The sequence below is a fragment of the Rissa tridactyla genome, chromosome 6 (assembly GCF_028500815.1).
Source record: "Rissa tridactyla isolate bRisTri1 chromosome 6, bRisTri1.patW.cur.20221130, whole genome shotgun sequence".
NCBI lineage: Eukaryota > Metazoa > Chordata > Aves > Charadriiformes > Laridae > Rissa > Rissa tridactyla.
Window position 1 is genome coordinate 49,984,055 of NC_071471.1, and position 21,244 is coordinate 50,005,298.

At 47.1% G+C, this 21,244-nt stretch overlaps 2 protein-coding genes across 4 annotated transcripts in view; one reads left to right on the forward strand and one right to left on the reverse strand.

Annotated features, from left to right (window-relative positions):
* The window catches only part of NDST2 (N-deacetylase and N-sulfotransferase 2), a 128,408-nt gene extending 110,435 nt beyond the window's left edge, over nt 1-17,973 (forward strand). The window contains 8 exon segments of the mRNA XM_054206225.1: nt 2,059-2,241; nt 3,044-3,140; nt 4,341-4,464; nt 5,968-6,142; nt 6,376-6,546; nt 7,902-8,011; nt 9,497-9,599; nt 9,759-17,973. Of these exon segments, the coding sequence (XP_054062200.1) occupies nt 2,059-2,241; nt 3,044-3,140; nt 4,341-4,464; nt 5,968-6,142; nt 6,376-6,546; nt 7,902-8,011; nt 9,497-9,599; nt 9,759-9,884 (1,089 nt within the window). The 3' untranslated portion in view covers nt 9,885-17,973.
* A 975-nt stretch (nt 17,974-18,948) lies between these two features.
* ZSWIM8 (zinc finger SWIM-type containing 8) overlaps nt 18,949-21,244 on the reverse strand; it is a 67,071-nt gene continuing 64,775 nt past the window's right edge. For all 3 annotated transcript variants that reach the window (XM_054206223.1, XM_054206222.1, XM_054206221.1), the window contains one exon: nt 18,949-19,977. In XM_054206223.1, coding sequence (XP_054062198.1) covers nt 19,774-19,977 — 204 coding nt within the window. In that variant the 3' untranslated portion in view covers nt 18,949-19,773. The remainder of the gene's footprint in view (nt 19,978-21,244) is intronic.

Here is a 21,244-nt window from a genome sequence, read left to right on the forward strand (position 1 = left end):
GGACTTGAGCGTAGCTTATGTCAGAAGTAGAGCTCGGAGCTGTTTTGGCAGCAGTAGCTGTGACGAGGCAGAGAAGCTGCCAGGCCTTGTTAAACAGCGCATGTGTGTTACAGGACATGACTGCACACTCAGAGGTACGGGGAAATGGCTTGTTGGTTGGGCTTGCCTTGTCTTCTGCTAAATCCAGTTGTTGGGACTGTTTGCAGGTGACAGCATTACCTGTGTGAGCCATTTTACCAAATGTCAGTCTTGAGACACAGTTGCTACCCGGGGTCATGTACAGGCTTTTTTTATTCTGGAAATCTTGAAGGAACCCTAAGTGGTGACCTGCGTCCTCCCTGCTGCAGTACTTGGTTTATGCCAGTGAGCCAGGTGCTTCGTGCAGCAATTTTTTTCTCTAAATGGTTCACTAACAAGTCTAAGGGATGAGCCACCCTTTCCTGTCATGCCACCTTCCTGGTGTCTCACAGAAACGGGCAAAATACACGAGACATCCTTTTGCCACCTTATGTGCTCCATGGCGTGGCCCTGCAGTTACACAGAAGATCTTTCTGTCCTTTGCTCTGTGTTGTATTTAGCACATCCTTTTTACACAACAGCACCGAGCACACGCTGCTCTTTGAAGTGTAGGTGCCAGAGCCTGTCTGGCAGGGCCTCTGTCAGCTCAGTAGGAAACCAGAAGTGAAAAACTCACAGGCAGAGGAACGTGATAAATCTTTAACTCTGCTTACTTTCCATGTGTCCCAGAGTCCTGCCACCATTTTCTGTTGCCTGTGCAAAGACCAGAGTGTGAGCACCGTATGGACAGGATTAAATTTCATTTCACGGTGTCTCAGGGATGGCTCAAGCTCTATCAGTACCTCTTGTTGCACTGAGACCAGTCCATGGTGACACCGGGCAGAAAACTGAATTCAGACCTCCTGAGTGCCAGCAAATGTCTTCATCCCAAGACCATCTGTCTCCTGCTTCCCCCTTTTGCTCCTCCCCTACTGTGAGTGGGAAAGCCATTCCTGCCCCCTGCCAGGGAAGCCTGTTGTTGCCTGCTGACCTTACCTGGCATCGTCAGGAGGAAGCTCTGAACTATGCAGCAATGGGTGCCCCTACTATGACTGACATCTCTTCCCCTCCGTGCACTAACAGACACTAACTTGGGAGTGCTAAATCATCCACACAGCCGTTCTTCCATTAGCCTTAGTGTTCTACTTTTGTTTTGATAACTTCTAGCCGTGGTGTGGTTTGTGTCTGGCAAAGTGCTGTTGTATTACAGGCACTGGGATGCCCAATTCCGTGGGACCTGTCAAAGCCACACACCAGAGTCAAGCTGACAGCAGTCTTTTGCACTCTTTTCCAAAAGTTAAAATACTGAAAAATAGACAGGAGGAAAATGTATCTGCTTGAGAGAAGAGGTGGCTTGGCAAGGCAGAGACAGCACACGGGCTTCTGAGCACTGCAGTGCTGGGGGGGCTCCCACGGGTGCTCAGTGCCACTTTGCCCAAGGGTTTACACCCTCGGGCTTGGCAGGACGTTTTTCAGGGGCTGCCTGTGCTGAAGGCTCTTGCAGGCTAAAACCTTGTCAGCTGATGTCTGTTCCTAGGACAATGCACTAGTGCAGTGTCTCTTTGCAGTCCGTGTTCAGATGCCCAGGTAACGCTTGTTTGTATTTTAAAGTGTGAATTGCCAGTTGTTCCTTTACACTTGAGACGTCAACTCCAAAGTGAATGAAAGCTGACAGGCTGTGGGCCTTGAAACAATGCCTGTGAAAACTGTCAATTGTGCCGCTGTGCCTGAGCCTGCAGCGTGCTGCCCCCCTCCCTGAGGGGCACCCTCCCCACCGTTCCCCAGGGGTCTGTGTCCCTCCCCTCCTGAGTTCCTCCTGCCTTGCAAGCGCTACATTTCTTTTATCAAGGCAGTGCTGTATACTGACAGATATATTTTAATCACCCGGACAGCCAGGGTAGTCTGGGATGTGAACAGCTTCTTGCTGACAGTAGAATCAAGCTAGGAGGAAACAGTACTGTTACCTGATTTACCAGTATCCCATGCCTTTTCTGTTTTCAGATCAGCATCTTCATGACCCACCTGTCCAACTATGGGAATGACCGTCTGGGACTGTACACTTTTGAGAGCCTGGTCAAGTTTGTGCAGTGCTGGACCAACCTTCGCCTGCAAACGCTGCCCCCTGTCCAACTTGCAAAAAAGTACTTTGAAATCTTTCCCCAGGAGAAGAATCCCTTGTGGCAGGTGAGAAGGCAGCTTTAACTGCTCCTAGCGGTTTTCCAAGAGGTATGTCCCACATCTGAAGCGTGGTGAGACTGCTGATCCAGAGCGCGGAGTGGTCATGCGTAAAGCTTTTAGGTTTAGCCTTCGTGGCTTGAGGCTGCAGGTGGCAAATTGCAAGGTGGAAGGGATGGGGAGTAGAAGCAGTAGGACACAGTCATGGTGTGAGCTTAGCGACAGGGATGGCTGTCGTAAGTGGCTGGGGGGCAGGCTTGCAGGCATTTGGGTTGTTAAAGGGCTTATATGAGAGCAAGCTGCTGTGAAATGTTCAGTGTGCGAGGAAGAACCCTGTTTGGTGCTGGAGGAGCTTACAGGCATGTTAATGTGATTAATCTTAAAGTAATTTCACACTGCAGAATTCATGTTCATTAAATAAAAACAGGCTTATTCCATTTTATCCCAGTGCAGCAGCTCTCTGCATGGTAATGAGCAGATGAAATTAACTGAAGGTGATGGAGTTGTCTGTCTGCCAGAAGTTCACAGATGCTGAGCTGTACTATCATGGTGGCCCAGCACAGCTACGTAGGGCAGGGCCTGTGGTTAACACTCTCAGAGGGACTTTGGCTCCCCTGTCACTTAAGAGCTTCTGAAAACACTCCCCTGTGCTTTTACTTAACTCTTCTCGATGCCTGGCAGAGCAGCAGTGTGGCTGTGAAGTGTTCTTCATGTGCTAATAGCATTTTCCCGAGAGGACTGGCCTTCCAGCTTTTCCTCCCCTTTCCATTAGCTTCTGTGGTAATGCTTAATCCCATCACTTGTGCTGCAGAATCCCTGTGATGATAAGAGGCACAAGGATATCTGGTCCAAAGAGAAAACATGCGATCGACTCCCCAAGTTCCTCATCGTGGGACCTCAGAAAACCGGTAACATGAATACTTTATCTGAAGATAGGTTGCAGCTTCCCTCTCATTCCTCCAGAGAGGAGAGCTGGAAAGGTCTGTGTTGTAGATCTGTACGGCTGCCCTTTGTGCAGGCTGCCAAATGGCTGCAGAGGACATTTCAGAGAATCTCTGATTTGTTCTAACCTAAATCTGGCAAGTCTGTCAGTGCTTTGCGCCCTGGCACTTTCCTTGGCTCAGTCCTGATTTGCAGGGAAAAGCCCTACTGCGGAGTCGTGTTTTGGCTTTTCCACGTAAGCTCAGAGCAACTGTGACCTTCCTTAGTGTGTCACAAACATAAGCTGTCAGAGGACTAACACACACGCTTAGCAAAGGTTACGATGAATGCCCCCTAGTGCTTTTATTGCGACAAATCTGTGTACCCGCTGCATGCTCCATGTCACTGTCAGTGGGAGGTAGCGATTCTCTTTTGTCTGACCTCTGTCACCACCTCCGAACTGCTGCGGCATTGTGGTTGGCAGTGACATGGCTGTATACGCTGTACTGAAGAGTCCCTTCTAGAGAGAGCAAAATCTCTTCAGCCAAAGCCAGGTCTTCAAACGTTGGCTTTCCCTGTAGTGCAGTGAAACAGCAGCTGCCAACCACGCACAACAAACAGCGATCCTGGCCTTGGGAGGAAGCTTGTCCCAGCCAAGCTGCTCTCTTCTGCCTGGGCACTGGGAAGCTCTGTTGGCATGTTGGATTATCGGGGTTTGGCTGGGTGAAGGGAAAACATCTACAGCAGAGGCAGGCCAAGGCGCCTCTAGCTGAATTCTCATCCAAGGGCAGTAATGTTGTCCCTAGCACATCTTCCCAGACACAAGATACTGTGCTGCAGTGCCCAGCCCACCTCCCGTTTGGCAGATATGGGTTCTGCCACATGACAGGGTGGCTTTGCCACCAGGGAAAAAATGGCATGGGGATAGCCGACATGGGTGATAGCTGTCATGCTGGGGAGGTGACTTAAGTCAGCTGCATGAGCTGAAACGTGGGATTGAACTGCTGAGTCAAGGTCAATCCCAAAGCGCTTGGTGTCACTGCTGTTGTAACCTGCATGAGTTAAGGAGTGGGTTAGCCGTGCATGAGAGGAGTGAGCCCATCTGGGGACTGGTTTTTGCAGTAAAGCCTTTCATTCAGCCAAGCATTATGTGTGACCCAGGTCCCCTTAACTGGTTCCTGTTGCAGGCACAACAGCTGTGCACTTCTTCTTGACCATGCATCCAGCTGTCACCAGTAACTTCCCAAGTCCATCCACCTTCGAGGAGATCCAGTTTTTTAATGGACCCAACTATCATAAAGGAATCGATTGGTAAGAATCCTGACGCGTGTTGTTCTGTGATAAGGTATGCCCATGTTGTCTTCTCCTGAGGCTCTGTATGTCCACCTCAGCCACCCTAGTAGCTTCTCCCGTTCTGAACAGCTGTTTCCACTGATATTGCTCGATGCGTGTTCTCTGTTTTCCTGCTCACCCAACTGCTTCGTCCCAGGAGCAGGACAGGTATTGTCTGACCTCAGTGACTGTTCACCAGGAGACTCATAGGCATGATTTAACTTTAAGAATTCAGAATCTTTGTTGAATGCACCGCTGTCATGAGGTTTCTTTTCCTTTGACATGCGAAACAGACAGGGTGTGCTCATTGAAAAGTTCATGGTTTCCGAGTTAAGACGCATAGTGCAGAGGGACAACCTCCCTACTATTGTTCTGGGCTCTTTAAACTGGTTCCAGTGTCCACATCATAATATCCTGATTTTTACCTGCAAAAGTATGCAATTATGATACAGTGTTTCCACGTGACAGGGAAATTCTGCTGTCACTATGGCACTATTATGCCGCTACGCTTCCAGGCAGAGAAAATTTAAAGATGTTTCTTGCTTGAAGCATGAACTTTGGGTCGACCGAGGCACTGCACCCCCTCATGCGTGGCTCTGAGGGGTGACTGTGGCAGTAAGGCATTCTGCCATGGGATTTTATTGCCCGAGAGCTGCGGGAAATGTTGTCTGACTTCTCTGATCATTTAGAGTACCATTGAAAAGATACTGGGAGGTGGTTGGTACTTGAGCGAAGCTCATGAGTCAGGCACTACAGAGGAGTTGCACTAGCGCTAGACAGATAGGCCTAGAAAGCGCAGGCTTTTATTTGCATCCCCTGGAAAAGTCATCTAACTTGGTTTGAGTGTAGCATCACATGCAAGAGGAGAATCTTCGTGTTTAGCATGGAATCTGAGTTTGTTGTACGGCTTAAATACCAGCAGAGACCAGTCTTGCAGTGCTTTACAGCGCCCTGTCCCCCCATTACCCTCTACCCTGCCATTACTCAAATGTCTTACAGTTCCCACATTACTAACTTGACAAGCTCCTGTGAGGCAGAGCAGAGCTCTTGACCCTGCATCTCAGCTATGGGCTGAGGTACAGAGAGACAAATGATTTGGACGGGTTTAAAGAAGTGGTCAGGAGCAGGGCAGGCGGATGATTCTGGCCTTGCTCTTAGACAAAACCTCTTTTCTGCTAGAGCTTGCAACTAGTACCCTGTCCTCAGCCTTTTCCTTCCACCACCCAAGGACTTGGGGGACACTCTCAGCAAAATCCTTTCTTACCCTTTTACCATCTCCAACTCTCAATGTTGTGCTCCGCCACCCCTTCCCAAGTCGTGCCGCTGCCAGCTCCGCACCCGTTTGCCCATTCATTGCATTACTGGGGAGGTGCCGTTGTTCTGTGAACTGTGTCTGTGGAAGGGCAGCAAGGCCGTTATTTTGTTGTGTGCCATTTCTTTGTTGGAGCCATGCTGCTCACCAGCATCCCGTCTGCTCGGCAGGTACATGGAATTCTTTCCCATACCCTCCAATGCCAGCACAGACTTCATGTTTGAGAAGAGCGCTAATTACTTTGACACAGAGGTGGTACCAAAACGTGGTGCAGCCCTGCTCCCTCGAGCCAAAATCATTACAGTTCTGATCAACCCTGCTGACCGAGCCTATTCCTGGTACCAGGTAACTCTCCTGTGCTGCTCTGTGGGTGAGGGCCAGAGCGATATTCCAGTGGGATGAGGCGGGAAGCCTGGGGCAAAACGCCACGGATCCATTTCTGTAGGGAGGCCGGGGGAGATGATGCAGGCTGCCTCAGCGTGGACAGGGTTATATACAAAGGCTCAGTGAAGTCTCCGCAGAGATGTGCAAGGTGGACTTTTGTGTTCCTGCCCCTAAATTCAGCTTATGTTTTTCAGCACCAGCGTGCTCACAATGACCCTGTGGCACTCAATTACACCTTCTACCAAGTGATCTCTGCAAAATCCCAGGCCCCTCAGGAACTGCGCAACCTGCAGAGCCGATGCCTGCTCCCTGGCTGGTATTCAACTCACCTCGAGCGCTGGCTCACGTACTACCCCTCTGGGCAGGTAGGAGGTTTGGCAGTAGAGGCTCTCATGGGGTCCCTTGTAGGTTTAGTGGAGAGGAGAGGAGAACAAACTGTGCACCTGCTCCTCCTCCTCCTCTTTGTCCCCCGCCCTTTTCATTTCACCTTCTGTCTTGTCTTTTGGAACAAGAGCCACCACTTGCTTCCTCCTGTTATGCTGATAAGAAAATCGGGCTTGAATACTCCAATTTTGCATTTTATTGTATTTGTAAAAGTAAATGAGCACAGGAGAATACCGTGGTCTCCCAGAGGCCTCCGCACTATTGAGAAGTTCAGCATGAACAGCAGTGTTCGCACTCCCTTCCTTTCATCTTGGCAGCCTGCAGCCCAGGGACCCTCTTTGGGCCCAGCAGGAGTTCAGCTGCTCGCTGCGATTTCACTGCTTTAGAGGGAGACTCTCCGCCACTTGTTAGGTCCCGTGTTGTGAAGCCTTTAGCTGTCTGCTGAAGGGAAATTTCACTGCAGGGATGTCAGGATTCTGTGTTTTGTGTATACATTTGCAAAAACTCAACAGTATAGACCATTACTGTCTCTGAATTCCCGAGAAATTTATAAACTGTCTTAATACATTGTGAGTCAGGAAATGTTTTTTCAAGTTCCTTTCTGCTGCTGGGGTTATCCTCAGACGGTCTGTAATCCAGCAGAGTCTTAAAATGCCCATTTAATCTCTCATTCTCTGCCAAAGCAGCAGTCTAAACTGTACATGATAGATCTGCCAAGACTAAAAGAGACATGGGAAAACATTCTTGGGCTTGTATCTCATTGCCTTACTATTCCTGGAGGTTACTGCTGCAAGGAACGATGGAGTCAGACACACCACCCTTGTACTTACTGCGGGTCAGGGTCTCCTACCTTCCCCAGACCTCAGTTCACGTGACTGTTTTTCTATTCTGTTCTTTGGAATAGGTAATTTATTAGCACAGATGTTGTTCATTATTGTTTATCATACACGTAACAGGAGAATAATCGTAGGTTACAGAAGAATACTTAGCACAGTGGCTGCCGACAGCTGCAAAGAACGCGAGGTTTCCAGAGACAATCTGTAAATCGTGCTACTGCTGGGCCTTAATGCGCAGTTACAGGGGGTTTGGCCAAAGGCAAGTTTATTAAGCAAAGCCTGTCATAATCTACAGTTTTATGGTATTTATGGCCCCTATCATAACTTCTCTGTCTGTGGTGACAAATGGGCCATATCCCACCACCACGTTGCTCTAGAACAAACAGGCTTTGGCAGCCTTTACTCACGCACAAAGGCCAGGGGCAGTTTGAGAGCCAGGAGGCTGAGGGGTGTCGCTCAGCACCAGCTGGCGGAGACTGAGGTGGCTGCTGTCTTTTCAGCTTCTCATCGTGGATGGCCAGGAGCTGAGACACAACCCTGCCTCTGTAATGGACAACATCCAGAAGTTCTTGGGAGTTACACCGCTCTTCAACTACACCCAGGCCCTCAGGTAGGGAAATCGTTTTGGGGAGGACACTTTTGTAACCAAGCGTGATACTAATAAACACTTGATTGGAAGAATACTTCTCATCTCTGGCTACAAAACCCACCGAGGTTTCGGAGGTATTGCCTAACCCTAAAATTAGGTTCAGATAGCATGAGATGCTCCGTGGAGACTAGAATCATAGCTTAAGTCTTTCCAGGAATGCTAGGGGAAGGGGTGGGGTTTTTTGGCACTGTTGTGGAGAAGCATGAAGTTGCTCACAGCAGGAATTATGATGTTTTCCATTTGGTCTTTGTGGTTTCAGAAAAGGCTCCTTATGCTTTGTGTTACACCTATATCTGACAGAAAGTAGAGGAGGTGCAATCAAAAATGTGTGACAAGCTGCTTCTATCTCCAGCTAGATGGAGAATTAGGGATGCATCACACAGTTCTGAGGTAAAGAGCCATTATTACCGAAAACATGGGCTTGACAGGTGGCCAGAGCTGTCTGAGGAGGTGTTAGCCAGGGCACCGCTACCTCACTGATACTAAGTTGAAGGATGTTACTCAGCCATTACTGTGATCTTGCCCCCACTGCAAGTGCAATTAATCTGAATACATTAAGCGCTAGCTGAAGGTGAACTGTGGCTGTTATGTCTTCAGTGGAAGCTCTGCAAGCCCACTGGAGAGCCCAAGTATTGTTCTTTGCAGCTGAAACCTGAGTTTTCACATCTTCTCTGCTATCACAGCCTGTGCTAGCTGAGAGTAGCGAGTGGGGCGTGTGTGTAGGCATACGGCAGTTGCCCTTTCCTTGAACAGTAAGGAGAGGAGAACCACTTCAGGTCTCCTCCTGTATTTGTTTTCCAAGGTGGTGGCACATGGCTTGCCACGGGAGGGCAAATTATTGGAAAGCCTTACTTGCCGAAGCACCTGTGGTGATGGTAAACGGGCTGTTTACAGTAGCGGTACTGGCTGGTAGCCTTCAGCCAGAGTCAGAAAAGAAATGGTATTGGTCAGCTTGCCTCAGAGTTTGGTAGAGGTACTTGCTCAAACCTCAAGCTCACCCTTGGCCAGTTGAGGGGACAGGACAGACGAGGCCCAGACACGGTTCCTAGCTTTGCCTTATACCTGTGTTTTAGCAAGAAAAGAAACGCAGACTCTTTAAACAGTCAGGGGATTCTCTAGTGCACCTCAAATAAAACGAGGAGATTTAAAAGAATTTAATGCACTAAAACATTGTCTATTATTCCCCCCTGCCCCAAGTTTAACAGACAGATATTGTGACACCCCTGAAATTTGCATAAAGCTGAAACAGTCATGGTTTTAATGGATTTCTTGTCAAAGTAGTCAAGTGCTTAAAAAAAAAAAGGTACCCATACTGCAAATGAATAAATAAAACCCAAACCCAATTCGTAAAGCATTGAAACGGGAAATACCTATAGAGTTACTTTATTTCTGCTGCTACTAATTGGGCACATGGCCATATCTTTTAAAGACAAGTGTCCTTTTCAGATTTGATGAAGCAAAAGGATTTTGGTGCCAGCTGCTAGATGGAGGAAAGACTAAATGCCTAGGAAAGAGTAAAGGAAGAAAATACCCTGATATGGATTCCTCGGTGAGTAACTGTCTCAAATCTGTTGCCAGCAAGAGATGTAGAAACATCCCAGCAAACCAACCTGGATTTTCCTACCACCCATGTCCTAGATGACCTGTGGAACGTGTGTTGAGGGTAACATTTTCTTTCATGCTCATGTGATCTGTATTTTCCACACAGTCACGGCTGTTCCTAAGAGACTTCTACCGGGAACACAACATTGAATTATCCAAGCTGATGAACAGACTTGGGCAGCCCCTTCCAAGCTGGCTCCGAGAGGAACTGCAGAACTCCAGCTGGAGCTGAGAGGGACTCCCTTGCCCCCAGTGCCATTGGGATGTGTGGTGCTCCAACGCGTGCTGTGATGCCATCTCTTGTCAAGCCAAAACAACTGGACAAATGAGCAGGAGCAGAGAATGTGCATGTGGAGCCTTTCCCCACCGATAGGAAGGGCTGCTGCCTCTGACACTGCCCTGGGGCCTGGAGCGCAAGTCACATTCTTGAGTATTAATGGTGTGTTACACGTCGACTTTTACTTACGGGAAGGATTTGGAATGCCTGGCCTACTTTGAGCAGGGGAGAGAGCACAGTTAACACTTTATGTTTAAATTACTCTTCTCAGTATATGTAACAGGCCCTAGCTGGAGGGTTACTGTGTTACTCCTCTGCGTCCAGAAGTATAGCCAGGCGGTGAGCTAGCGGTGAGCTATTGAGCCCACTGCTGAGCATAGAGCAGCAGCTTAATAAAAGGGGAATCTAGTCCAGTGAACCCCAGCTTTTATCCAGGAGTGTATTTGGCACCAGCAAGGTACAAGAAAGCCTTGTTCCTCCCCATGCAGAGTACACTGGCCATAATCATTACTTACAGTGCCACTGTGTGTGGCTGTTGGGGACTGCACCTTGGAGACAGATGTAATAGACATAAGATTGCCTCTCCTTATCTGCAGCATTGTTGGTGTGAGACAACGTCCACTGACTTCGGACAATGGGCAGTGGGAGATGAGGCAAAGCTACAGCTACTGCCACACAGAATTGATTTGTTATCTTAGGGAAAAGGTTGCCATACGTGGCAACAAGGCAAGTATTTCTCTGCAGGGACTTCAGAGACTTCAAAAGATAACCAAGGAGCAGTATGTCCTCTTAGAGCACTTTGGAGGCATGTGTTAGTGCAGCACAGCAGCAGCTGGGGGAAGCAAAGCTCAGGTATTGTAATATCAGGCTGATACTCAGTTCCCCATCTCTGATCAGCTTACCAAAAAAAAAAAAAAGTTTTCTCTTCCCAACAGCTCTAGGGCCCCTACCACATATGCTGATAGCTGGCACCTGTTTTAATCCCCTTGCAGTCCAACAATCCAAGGAGAAAAGCAAAACAACAGTTAAAAGTAAGTATTGTTCAGATACAAAGGGAAGGCTTGGAGTTAGAAGTGGTTTCCTATGTCAAAAAGGGGCGGTTCGGTTTACTTCTGCACACAGGCAAGTACTCAGGTGCTTTGCCTCCTCCTGCAGTTGCTGGGTAATTACTCTCAGAAGAAATCCTCCATCACGGTTGTACGTGTTTTCTGTCACTGAGCCATGGGCTTCTGGAGTTGTGTGGGCCATCATTGCTCCCTCCCAGGCAAAGATGGTCCTTGGAGATTGCCGCAATTCCGGAGAACAGCAGGGCAGGATCCATATGAACACAGAGTATGGAAACTTCCACAACTGTCATGAGCTCCTTTTCTCCTATCCAGAGAGAAGTTGCTTCAACCAAGCTTTTCCATTGAGCCTTAGGTATTGTGTATTTCTGAATGAATGGTGCGTTTACCGTTGTATGTAAATGTATATAGTATGCAATATAGTATTTTATTTCATGTGCCCTTGGAAAGGGTTATTTTGTGCAGCCAAAAAAAGGACAGAAAGACTAGAAACCCCTCTCTCGCTCCTGTTAGAGAGAAGAGCCCGACTTCCTGCACTGGATTCATGTATAGCATCATTCACATTGAATGATAAATTCTTGGCTCTCGAAGCTGAGCACAAGTGTCTGAATAAAGGCTAGAAGTAGTAGTAAGTGGATTCAATAAATGTACTACTTATTTTTCTTCTTTGTGATGATTTGGAGTGATGTCACAGACCCTAAGCTGGTAGAAGCGTAAGAAAAACTGAAAAACCTACTCCAGGCCTTACAGCTGATATTTGGGAGGGCAACCGAGGCGTTTTAAGTTATATTTATAACAACACAGAAATGGTGTCCTAAAGCTTCTTTTTCTGCAAGTGCAGCTCCAGGTTTGCAGAGGCTGGCATGGCACACAACCTAGAGACTCGTTCTTACTGGTTTGCACTAGTGATGACTTTTGGCCATCGCTGGCTCCCTGCTGCGCGCTGCACCAGAGCTTTGCTGTGCACCTCCTGTCCAGGTGTGCCCCAGCACAGGGCCTGGGCCAGCAGCACATGCACCGACCTACAGGAACGAGCAACCTTTCATTGAACTGGAAGCAAAGTATCATTTAAATAGTCACAGTTGTGACAGCATTATAAAACGGCCTTACAACTTGCATGTCACCAAGCGTTTCATCAATTAACAGAACAGCGGCAGAGCAGCTATTTTTACATGCTGCCACGGGAGGAGGATCCCAGGACCAACCCTACTGATGCTCCATTAGACACAGTTTCCTGTGTTTAAGCCTTTACAAGTTGTCACACAGTTACTTCATGCTTTACCTCCGACTATGGTACATCTTTGAGGAGATGGATTTAAACATTAAAAAATAACCAAGGTACCAGGAATAAATGGTGGGAGGGGCTCACTAAATGTCAGGGTTGGTTGACCAGCAGTATTCTTTCACTCAAGGCAGCAAAGGGCAGCAGCGGTGTGTTCTCATTATATGTTCTTTCCCTCTCCCCGATTGCTTCAGTTCTATGCTATGCTAATTCTTACTGCTTATGCTAATGGCAAACAAGTCACCCGTTGTGGTCAGATCCAAATGTGGGCTGTCCTTACCCGATCTACTGATGAAGAGTCATTTTCAAATCTCGTACTTCCCTCTGACAGCACAGTGCTGCAGAAGCTCTGTGATACCAAAAAGCCAACAAAAACATCTTTTCTGGTGAGCTACACTGGTTACTATGTACTGACCGACCCATTACACACACCCTCAAACTTCATTTTAATAGTGGAAATAAACCTCAACTTCCCACCTCACTGTTTAGTAACAGAACTTCATGGTAAGTAAGAACTTCCAAGACAAGGAAAACGGTGAGCATAAAACATTACCTGAAATTTTGTTTCGTAATGTATTAAGAGTACTTCTTTTAGTCTGATGCATAGGAAACCAATACATTTAAAAAGGTGTAATTTGACCCACATAACAGAAAGGCACGTGACTGTAACAGGAACGGTAGACAGGTCACATCACTCCAGAACGGGAAGGGTGCACAAAAGGTGAGAATTGGCAAAACAGTAAGAAACAACCTTTTTTTTCTTTTTAAGAAAGCTATCAGAGCATGTATATAAAAAAAAAAAATACACACACACACACCCCCCAACCTCAGAAGAGAAAGCTCAGCATATGAAGCTGGAACTTCTACTCACACACCCCCTCTGGAATTCAATCAGGAAGATACTTAAAGGCAGGCTTGCTACCTCTTTCTGCGAGGTACGGGAAATGCTGGTACAAGTCTCAACTATAGGGTAAAGACCTTTTAATGGAACTGGGAGAAGTTCTCTGTAGCTGGGGGCATGTATCAATCAACTCAACTCTACATAAAAATCTGATCACTGAAAACTGCAGTTTTCACTTGATGACAGCACTGCAAAGGCACATATTCCTGGCATAAGCCTGCAGCTCTTGGAAGTCAGACTGACACATGAGAGTCTGGCTATATGAAGCTAACAAGCAACTCGAGCAAACGCATCCTCTTGTTTTTTAGCCCTCATGCTCACATGGTAAGAGAATCCTTTGATTCCTTGCTGGTCATTTTGCTGTATCAATAGCACATGGCAAGAAAAGCAATGACAAACTGGCCTGACCATGCCAAGTGAACCTGAAGCAGTTGTTCATCCCCCTTGCTGAGCAAGACACCACCACACTGGCATCTAACAAACATACACGCAAGTGTTTCTAGCAGGCTGCCTCAAACAGGAATAAAATCTCCCATCACACAGTAGGACACGGATTGAGCACTGGTACCTCCTCTCCAGTTATCGGGGCTTTACCTACAGTTTGTTTCTTTCTGCTTTTTCTTAAAGGCTTGGGGAGGGGGTTAAAAAAAAAAAAAAAAAAAGGAGTACACCGAGCCTTGTTAAGATTGGGAACTAACACTCACCTCTGAGTAACAGTTCGCAAGCTGTTTTTGCTACAAACAAGAGTACTCCTAACCCTCTTGTCTCCACTACTCTTGAGAACTATCTAGAAATAATCTATTAATCAATGTATTTTTGGCTTTAAAGAATGGTTTTCTTCCAAGACATGATTCCTCCCCATTCTTATCTATATCATCTTACCGACTCTCCGGTCTCTCCAAAATGCTCGTAAACCACCCTGTCCACAATGGTGACACTGCTCCGGCAGTCTGAAACCCAGCTCTCCTTTACGTCACTTATGGTAACAGAGAATCCCAAACCAGGCTGGCCTCCGGACCTCCAAAGTCAAATCGCTGGAAAAGGTGCATTTTGGGACTTAGAACACCAACGTGTTGACACAAAGGCCCTGCACAACAGCTGCCCTTGAAGCCCCAAACTTCCTGACTGAGAAGTGCTCCCAGCTGACTTCAATAAGGCAAAGTAAAGTAAAGCACAACATGGCAAGAACCTGTGCAGCCCCCAGCCCCTGTTCATAGTGCAGACCACATACATACACTAGTAATAGCCTTTTAATGCATTTCCAGCATTTTACCCTACTTACAGCTTGCATCCCCTTTATGACACTGAAGTACTGGTGCAGTCCAGCCTGTGCAGCACCAAGGAGTTGTGAATGCTGGAACTGTGAACAGGCAACACCAACAAGAAAGAAAAAAAAGAAAAAAAAACAAAAAAAAAGTCCCTTGCTTATAGAGCACAGTCACTGTCTTTACGGCAACAAGAACCACTCTACAGCAGTGAAGTTACCATCGGCCAGCACACACGGCTTGTATTTGGACCTTACCCCAAAAGCAAGCATTAACTAGTCGTAGGCTGAAATGGAACCCTTAGCACAGCACCGCCCCACGCTGCAGCACCAGCTTTCACAGGTTAATACCACTCTTGCACAGGTGCCTCCACCCCCCTGTCCCAAGTGCAAGTACCCTTCCAATATGAAATGGGCAGCAGAAATAAGTTCAAAAGTCACATTTGAATTCAGCTGGGGCACGGGGGAGGGAAGGGATAGTTAGAGGGGACATAGTTAAAAAGAAAAAGCCAACCTACAATTAAAGATCCTCCTTACCCTAATCATGTCAACTGGCACTTAAATTCAGGCACAGAAAGAAAAAACACACAATATTCTAAATAAACTGTAGTTTGAGAGCCACCCCCCACATCAGCAGGGCTTAAAAGCAAAGGCGTACAACAGTCGTGCTCATCAACAACTGCTGAGGGGCCTCATGGCCCAACCTGCCCTTTCACTTTTATTTAGTTTTAAAAAAAAATGCCATCAGTAGCAGACCAAGCAGACTGCTCTGGTTTGGTATGCTCACTCCCTGGGTCCATCCTGGATAATTCATATTAATAACCCGCCTTTGTCTTAATGTCTAGGTAAGAAAAAATACAATTTTCCCAACTCTTACAGAAACCAAATTCAAATTTTTGTCATGTTACAGCTGACTGACTGATAGCAGGAGCGATGGTGATCTTCATGGTTATGGCCTTTGCTTACTCCATTTCCCTTGACTGGGTTTTGCAAGGCTGCTCAGTGCACTCTAGCACCGTGTAGCAGCAGCCAAGGTAGTTCTAAATAAACTGGGAAAGTAAAAAAACTGTATTCTGCACCAAAATACAACAGTGCTGGGCTTGATAAAAAAAAACCAAACCCACACAAAGTATTTAAAAACAATTTAGGTTCAACAGCTCCCCAAGAGGATATTTCTCAATGGGTTCTCAGAGAAGGAAAAATAAATATCCCAAATAAATATTAATGACAGCAAACAAAACTAGACAGAAACACACTTTTCAGCTAACTCCAGCCGTACCTGTTGCCAGGCAAGGTTCTCCATCAGATGACAACTCCAGCTCAGCTTGTTCACGGGCTGTAAAGACACTGAAGCCCAAATGCAAGTAGTGTTCTGCTAACTCATGTTCCTGGAAAGTGCTTCCAAAGGAAAACTTTCACAGGCAGGAAAGATGGTTGTAGGTGAACGTGCAGAGAGGGAGGGAGAGCCGGCCCTCTTGGAGGCCAGCATACCTGATCTACACAGAAAAAGGGCACCTGCAGCACAAGATGCGTTCCAAGGAATGAGGCTTGCAATGACTCAAAGCTTTATTTTACCCATTCCGCAAGAACAAAAGTTACACCATTGCTACCAACAAGCCAAATACTCAAAAGTCCAGCTGCAAGCTTGGCATCTTGTCTTCTACCAAATACACTAAACCCAAGATTTTACCCCTACAGTCTCAGAACTATGCAGAGATCAATAGATTAAGTTCTAGAAATGCTGCTGTCTCAGACAGATAGAGGGCAAGAGTGCAGAGACGAAGGGTAAAGACACTACATGGCCACTCAATAACGTCCTCGGGGAAGCGAGGGGGCACTCACACTTACCCAGCTAACTCACAGTATTCCAGTACTTCACCTTTATCATCTCACACCCTCTCCTTTCCATTTTCGGATGTACGGCCCCCACTATGGGTGTGTATATAGCTCTCTCTCAAATGAGACACAGAGGGAATGTCCATCTTTAAGAAGATGCTTCCAAGTATCCACAGCAGCACCATCTGCTATCATCTGCATGTACTGATCCTCAGACAGAGCATCAAAACGCACATCTGCCACGCCAGATTGTTCAGCTAAAGTACCCACGATACTTCAAATGCAGACAGTGGGTTAATCCAGAGTGCAAGGCTGCCCTTAGCACACTGCCCTCACCAGGACTATTAAACAGTTCAATCTTCAGCACTAGCAGGACAGTGCAAACCAGCCTACGGGTATCTTGCAGTAACGTCATCAGCCACTTCTCAGTTGGTTTCATCTGCACCTGCACAAATTTGACTTCTCCAACTCCCTGATGGAGCTGTTATTTCCAGAGACACCAACACCTAAAGGGGAAACTCTTAATTCCTATGGTCACAAGGGCAAATAAATCTGGCAAGTGGAAGCAAGTCACTGAACAGAGGACACAGGAAGAAGTATAGTCTAAAAACTTCATTCATCTTACCTTTAAGGAACGGACAGTGCGTTAGACGTCACCAAACGTGGCAATAACCCACTGCAAGGTCTCACATCACAGAATTTCATCTCTCTTCATGCAAGTGGAGGCCGGGCCCTATCCAGGCACAAATCTGTTCTCACTAAGCCTTCCCGTCCTTGGTCAGATATATTTCCATGAGATATGGCTCAGGAGCAGATGCTGAGATCCAGGACTGAAGGGGTGTTCTGTCAGACCTGGACAAATGACTATGCAGCACCTCCCCACAGCTCCCATCTCTCTCTGCTCACTCTGTGGAATTTTTTTCAGAGAAAGACTGGAAACTTCTGAAACTACTGATCTGTGCCTCATGCCACTGAGCTGCTTGTTGAATCAATGTCTGCCTGAGGTGAGATTCCCCAAATCTTCTGCTGTTTGGGCTCCGCAGCTGCTGGAAGACAAATCTGACAGGGTCTGTCACATGGAATCGCAATCTGTATGAGGACTAGAGTGGGTAAAATAACCAGAGAATGTTTTGAGCACAGTGAAATATAATGGGCATTGTGATTTCTTTTCTTTTATGGTCTTCACAGGGACTACACAGAATGCAAGCAAGTACACGTCCAGATAAAGTCTGTTCTAATCTCACGGTAAGCAGCTCCACTGTATTTCCTTAAACCAAAGATACTGGTGACAGTGCTCTCATGCTCCTGGTGTTTTTTAATTATAATAGTCTGAAAACCTGCCTGCTCAGGGTCTAAGTGTAGTCTTCTAATAGATATTGCAGATAAGGCTCTGACATTTCATTTCCCTATTCAGTCCAAAGCCTCAATGCAGTAACAGTCACTTCTGCTCCTGATATTTAACACATTCAGCTCTTTTGTCTATTTCCCTTCTGCATCTTTCCTTCTAAAAGACGCTCCCTTCTCTTCCCCTAATTTTCCCCTCTAAGCAGTAGAAAGGAAAAGATCAGACTTTATTAGAAAACTCATTTTCTCCAAACTCCTTTCCCAGTTCTGAACACGCAAGAACCAGAAACCCAGACTTCCCAGAGATCAGACTGTGCTCTCCAGTCAAATCCAGTTTTGCCCAGTAGCAGGCAGCTCATAATCTTACACATTCTTACAAACATCAGCATTTATAACTAGCATGTAACTAGACACCTTATGGAGGAACACAAGGGCCTGTAAGGAGATATTTAAATAGTTACAGTTGCACAACCAGAAGTAGAGGAACCTCAACCACATTCTCTGGCCTGCACAGTACACAACGTCAAACCAAAGGAGCCCTTCATCTGTTTTGCCCTACGCCTATGAGGTTGTTTCTTTTTTAAGAGTATCATTGAAAATAACAATCAGGCACACATTTCTAGCTTGCAGAAATTAAAAGCTCCCCATTGTCGTTGGCTAAACCCAAGTAAGAAGCAAAATACACTACTGAGAAATTGGATTCTTAACATCGATCAATCATCTGACTTCCAGTTTTAAAAGCACTGAAATTTATGTGCTTGTACGCTTACAAATGGCAATAGCCTTTTAAATTTCCTTGGAGTAAAAATAAAAGCTTTCTAAAATTAATTTTCTGCAATGGTGTCCCTGTTGAGTATCTCGCATAGTCCAGCGAACATCTCTCTAAGCGCATGGGAGCAGACCACTAGCCTTCTTTAACAATTACATCAAGGGTGAGCAGCTACTGTTTTGCACGATACCTTGGGAATACACAGCTCTGCATTACCACACGATATCACTGATGTCAAGACCAGAAAAGGAACCTGGTGGCTGGCAGAAGTGTAGGCAGAACATGACGGGCTCACCACCGACTCCCCTGACACCCATCAACGACCTAGTCCACACGTACCTCAGCCTCTGCAGAGGCACACCATTCTCAGAGCAGTACCGGCTGAGAAACCTTTGGCTCACAGCTTGCGTAAAAGCTCAGCCACCTGCCCCTGTGCTGGACTGCCGTTCCCCAAGGCAGGCCAGCTGTCCAACAGGGCTCCCAGGATCTCCCAGTGACACACAGCTGGCCAGCTCCATTGGACTGTCGACATCATAGCAGAGAGAAGAGAGAGTCAGTCTAAGAAAACGAGTGTTTAATCAGGAAACGAGAAGAGACAAGGGATAAGAAACTGATTACAGGAGAGTAATACCCCAACCAAAAGAAACACGATTGTACAACTTGGAACGACCAGGATCAAAACATCCTATGAGCCAGCAGTACCCAGCGAGGGACGCTCCTGAGAAAGAGCCCGAGCACTTCTGGCAGCCTCCAAGTAGCTCAGCACAGTCATGGACTCTGACTGCCCAAGCCACAGCCTCTGTCCTCAGCAGCTGCTGCAGAAAGCCACAGAGGTGGCCCTGGCTCTGCTACTCCAGTCTCAGCTTCTCTCAGCAGGAGGTGCTGAAAGGCATGGAGGGAGCGCTGGCTGTGCACAGCAGTCCCAGCCTCTCCCGACAGGAGACGGTGTGTGCAGTAAGAGAAGCCCATACAAAAAAAAAAAAAAAGTTTACATATTTATAAATGCCAAAATAAATATTTAAGACAGAATCCCCCACCCCTCTAACACGTGCGTAATTACACTGCAAATTGCTCGCAGGACAGCCTCCAGGGGCTCAGGGAAAAAAGCAGTGACTACACCACAGGGCAGCCAGCTCAACTTCCTTCTCGTTTCCTGATGCTTCTGAAGCCTGCAGCCCACTGGGAAGGAGGAGGAAGAGCGAGCAAAGCAGAGCGCCAACACGCAACAGTGCTGGAGAGGAATGTCATGTTATAAATACATCAGATCAGTGGTTTCCAACGAGTTAAAACTAAAATAAAAAAGACACCAGAAGGAAGGATGGTGTAAATGGAACTACAGCTATGAGGGGCAAAGGGTTGTGTGTCCGTGGAGCTCCACCTGCTGTCACGGCGAGAAGGTGGTCATTTCCAGAGAGACCCTTTGCCACAGCTCCTTTGTCTGCTTGCTGCGCTTTAGGTTCTGAAGAATATCATTAAACTGCATCATGCCCATGGGAGTCAGGCAGAAGGCGCTTCTGGCGCTGCGGATGGCATTCACAAAGTCATCATAGTCAGCTGGAGTGAGATGGATCAGCCGATGATGGATGTACTGGATGAGAACAGGGAAAGAGCCATAAGGTATTTGCTCAGCACCCTCATGCTGGTGACACTCAGAGGAGGACTCAGGAGCTCCCAGAGCAATAAGCCACATGATCCTGTTACCCCACAAGAGGTCCCAAGACTCAGAGGTTCTGACAGAGGAGAGCTAGCTCAAAAGACAGCAGTGTTGTATCTTACATCCTCACATGGCCAAGGTGAGTGTCCCCTCAGAGCACCAAAATGCACCACACAGCATCAGCAGGTGTCCTCTCCCTCATGAGCACCAAATTGGGCCATAGTACAGTGCAAAAGGGCCAGATAACGTGGAACCCCACCACCCACCAACATCTAACCCTCATGTCATTCATTCTGCAGGCTATACATGGGGACCCAACATGTTCACTGGACATTTCCTTTGCTAAGGGGTATGGAAGGAGTAAGGCTTACACTAAGTAGCTACAAAATGTCTCTAGGCTTAACACTGTCACTTCTAGCAGCTTCTCAATTAAGGCCCCAAAACTGCAGGTCCAGCTTTTGAGAAATCTGTTTCCCCAATGTAATTCAGAAAAAGACTTCAAGTGAAGAAGCTGTCATTTCTCCAAAATATCATCTAGGTGGTAGGACAGCTAATCTAACCTGGACAGTATGCCTACAGAATCACCCTTCTCTATTCAAGAGAAGTAGGTACATGTGAGGTGTTCTGTTTACACTGTTTAAGGAAGAGGCAGCTCTGTTATTCCAGCTGCCTCACTGAAACACACTTGTCCTGGTCTCAATAAATCCTGAGAGATCTCATCCGTACTGGTAGCTGGCCAAGCCACTTCCACTATTAGCGCTAGCACTGGCACACTAAACAGCCATGACAGGGCTTCATGATGAGGGGAAGATGGGCTACAAACAAGGAAAGAAAAAAAAAAAAAAAAAAGACAGGCTAGGAAGAGAAGTGGACAGGGGGCCTGAAAACATAGCAAAGAAAAAGTACAGAAGTTAAAAGGCACAGGCAGCATTTGGAGAGACGAAGAAAGTGGACAGGGAACGGAGAACCGCTCCCTCCTGGTGAGCACAGCAGGTGAGAGGCCTTGGAAGAAGCAGTACAATGATGCAGCCTCTCCATACAGGCAAGTGATGCCTGTTCTAGTCCCTGCTGAGGGAGAGGGATGCATCAGGCAACGGACGAGTTCAGCTACCAGTACCCGAGGTCCCGTCCCCTCTGCACACACATGCACAGGAGGCAGTACCTGCAAGGCAGCTTTGGCAGGCAGAAAGACAGGCCCCAC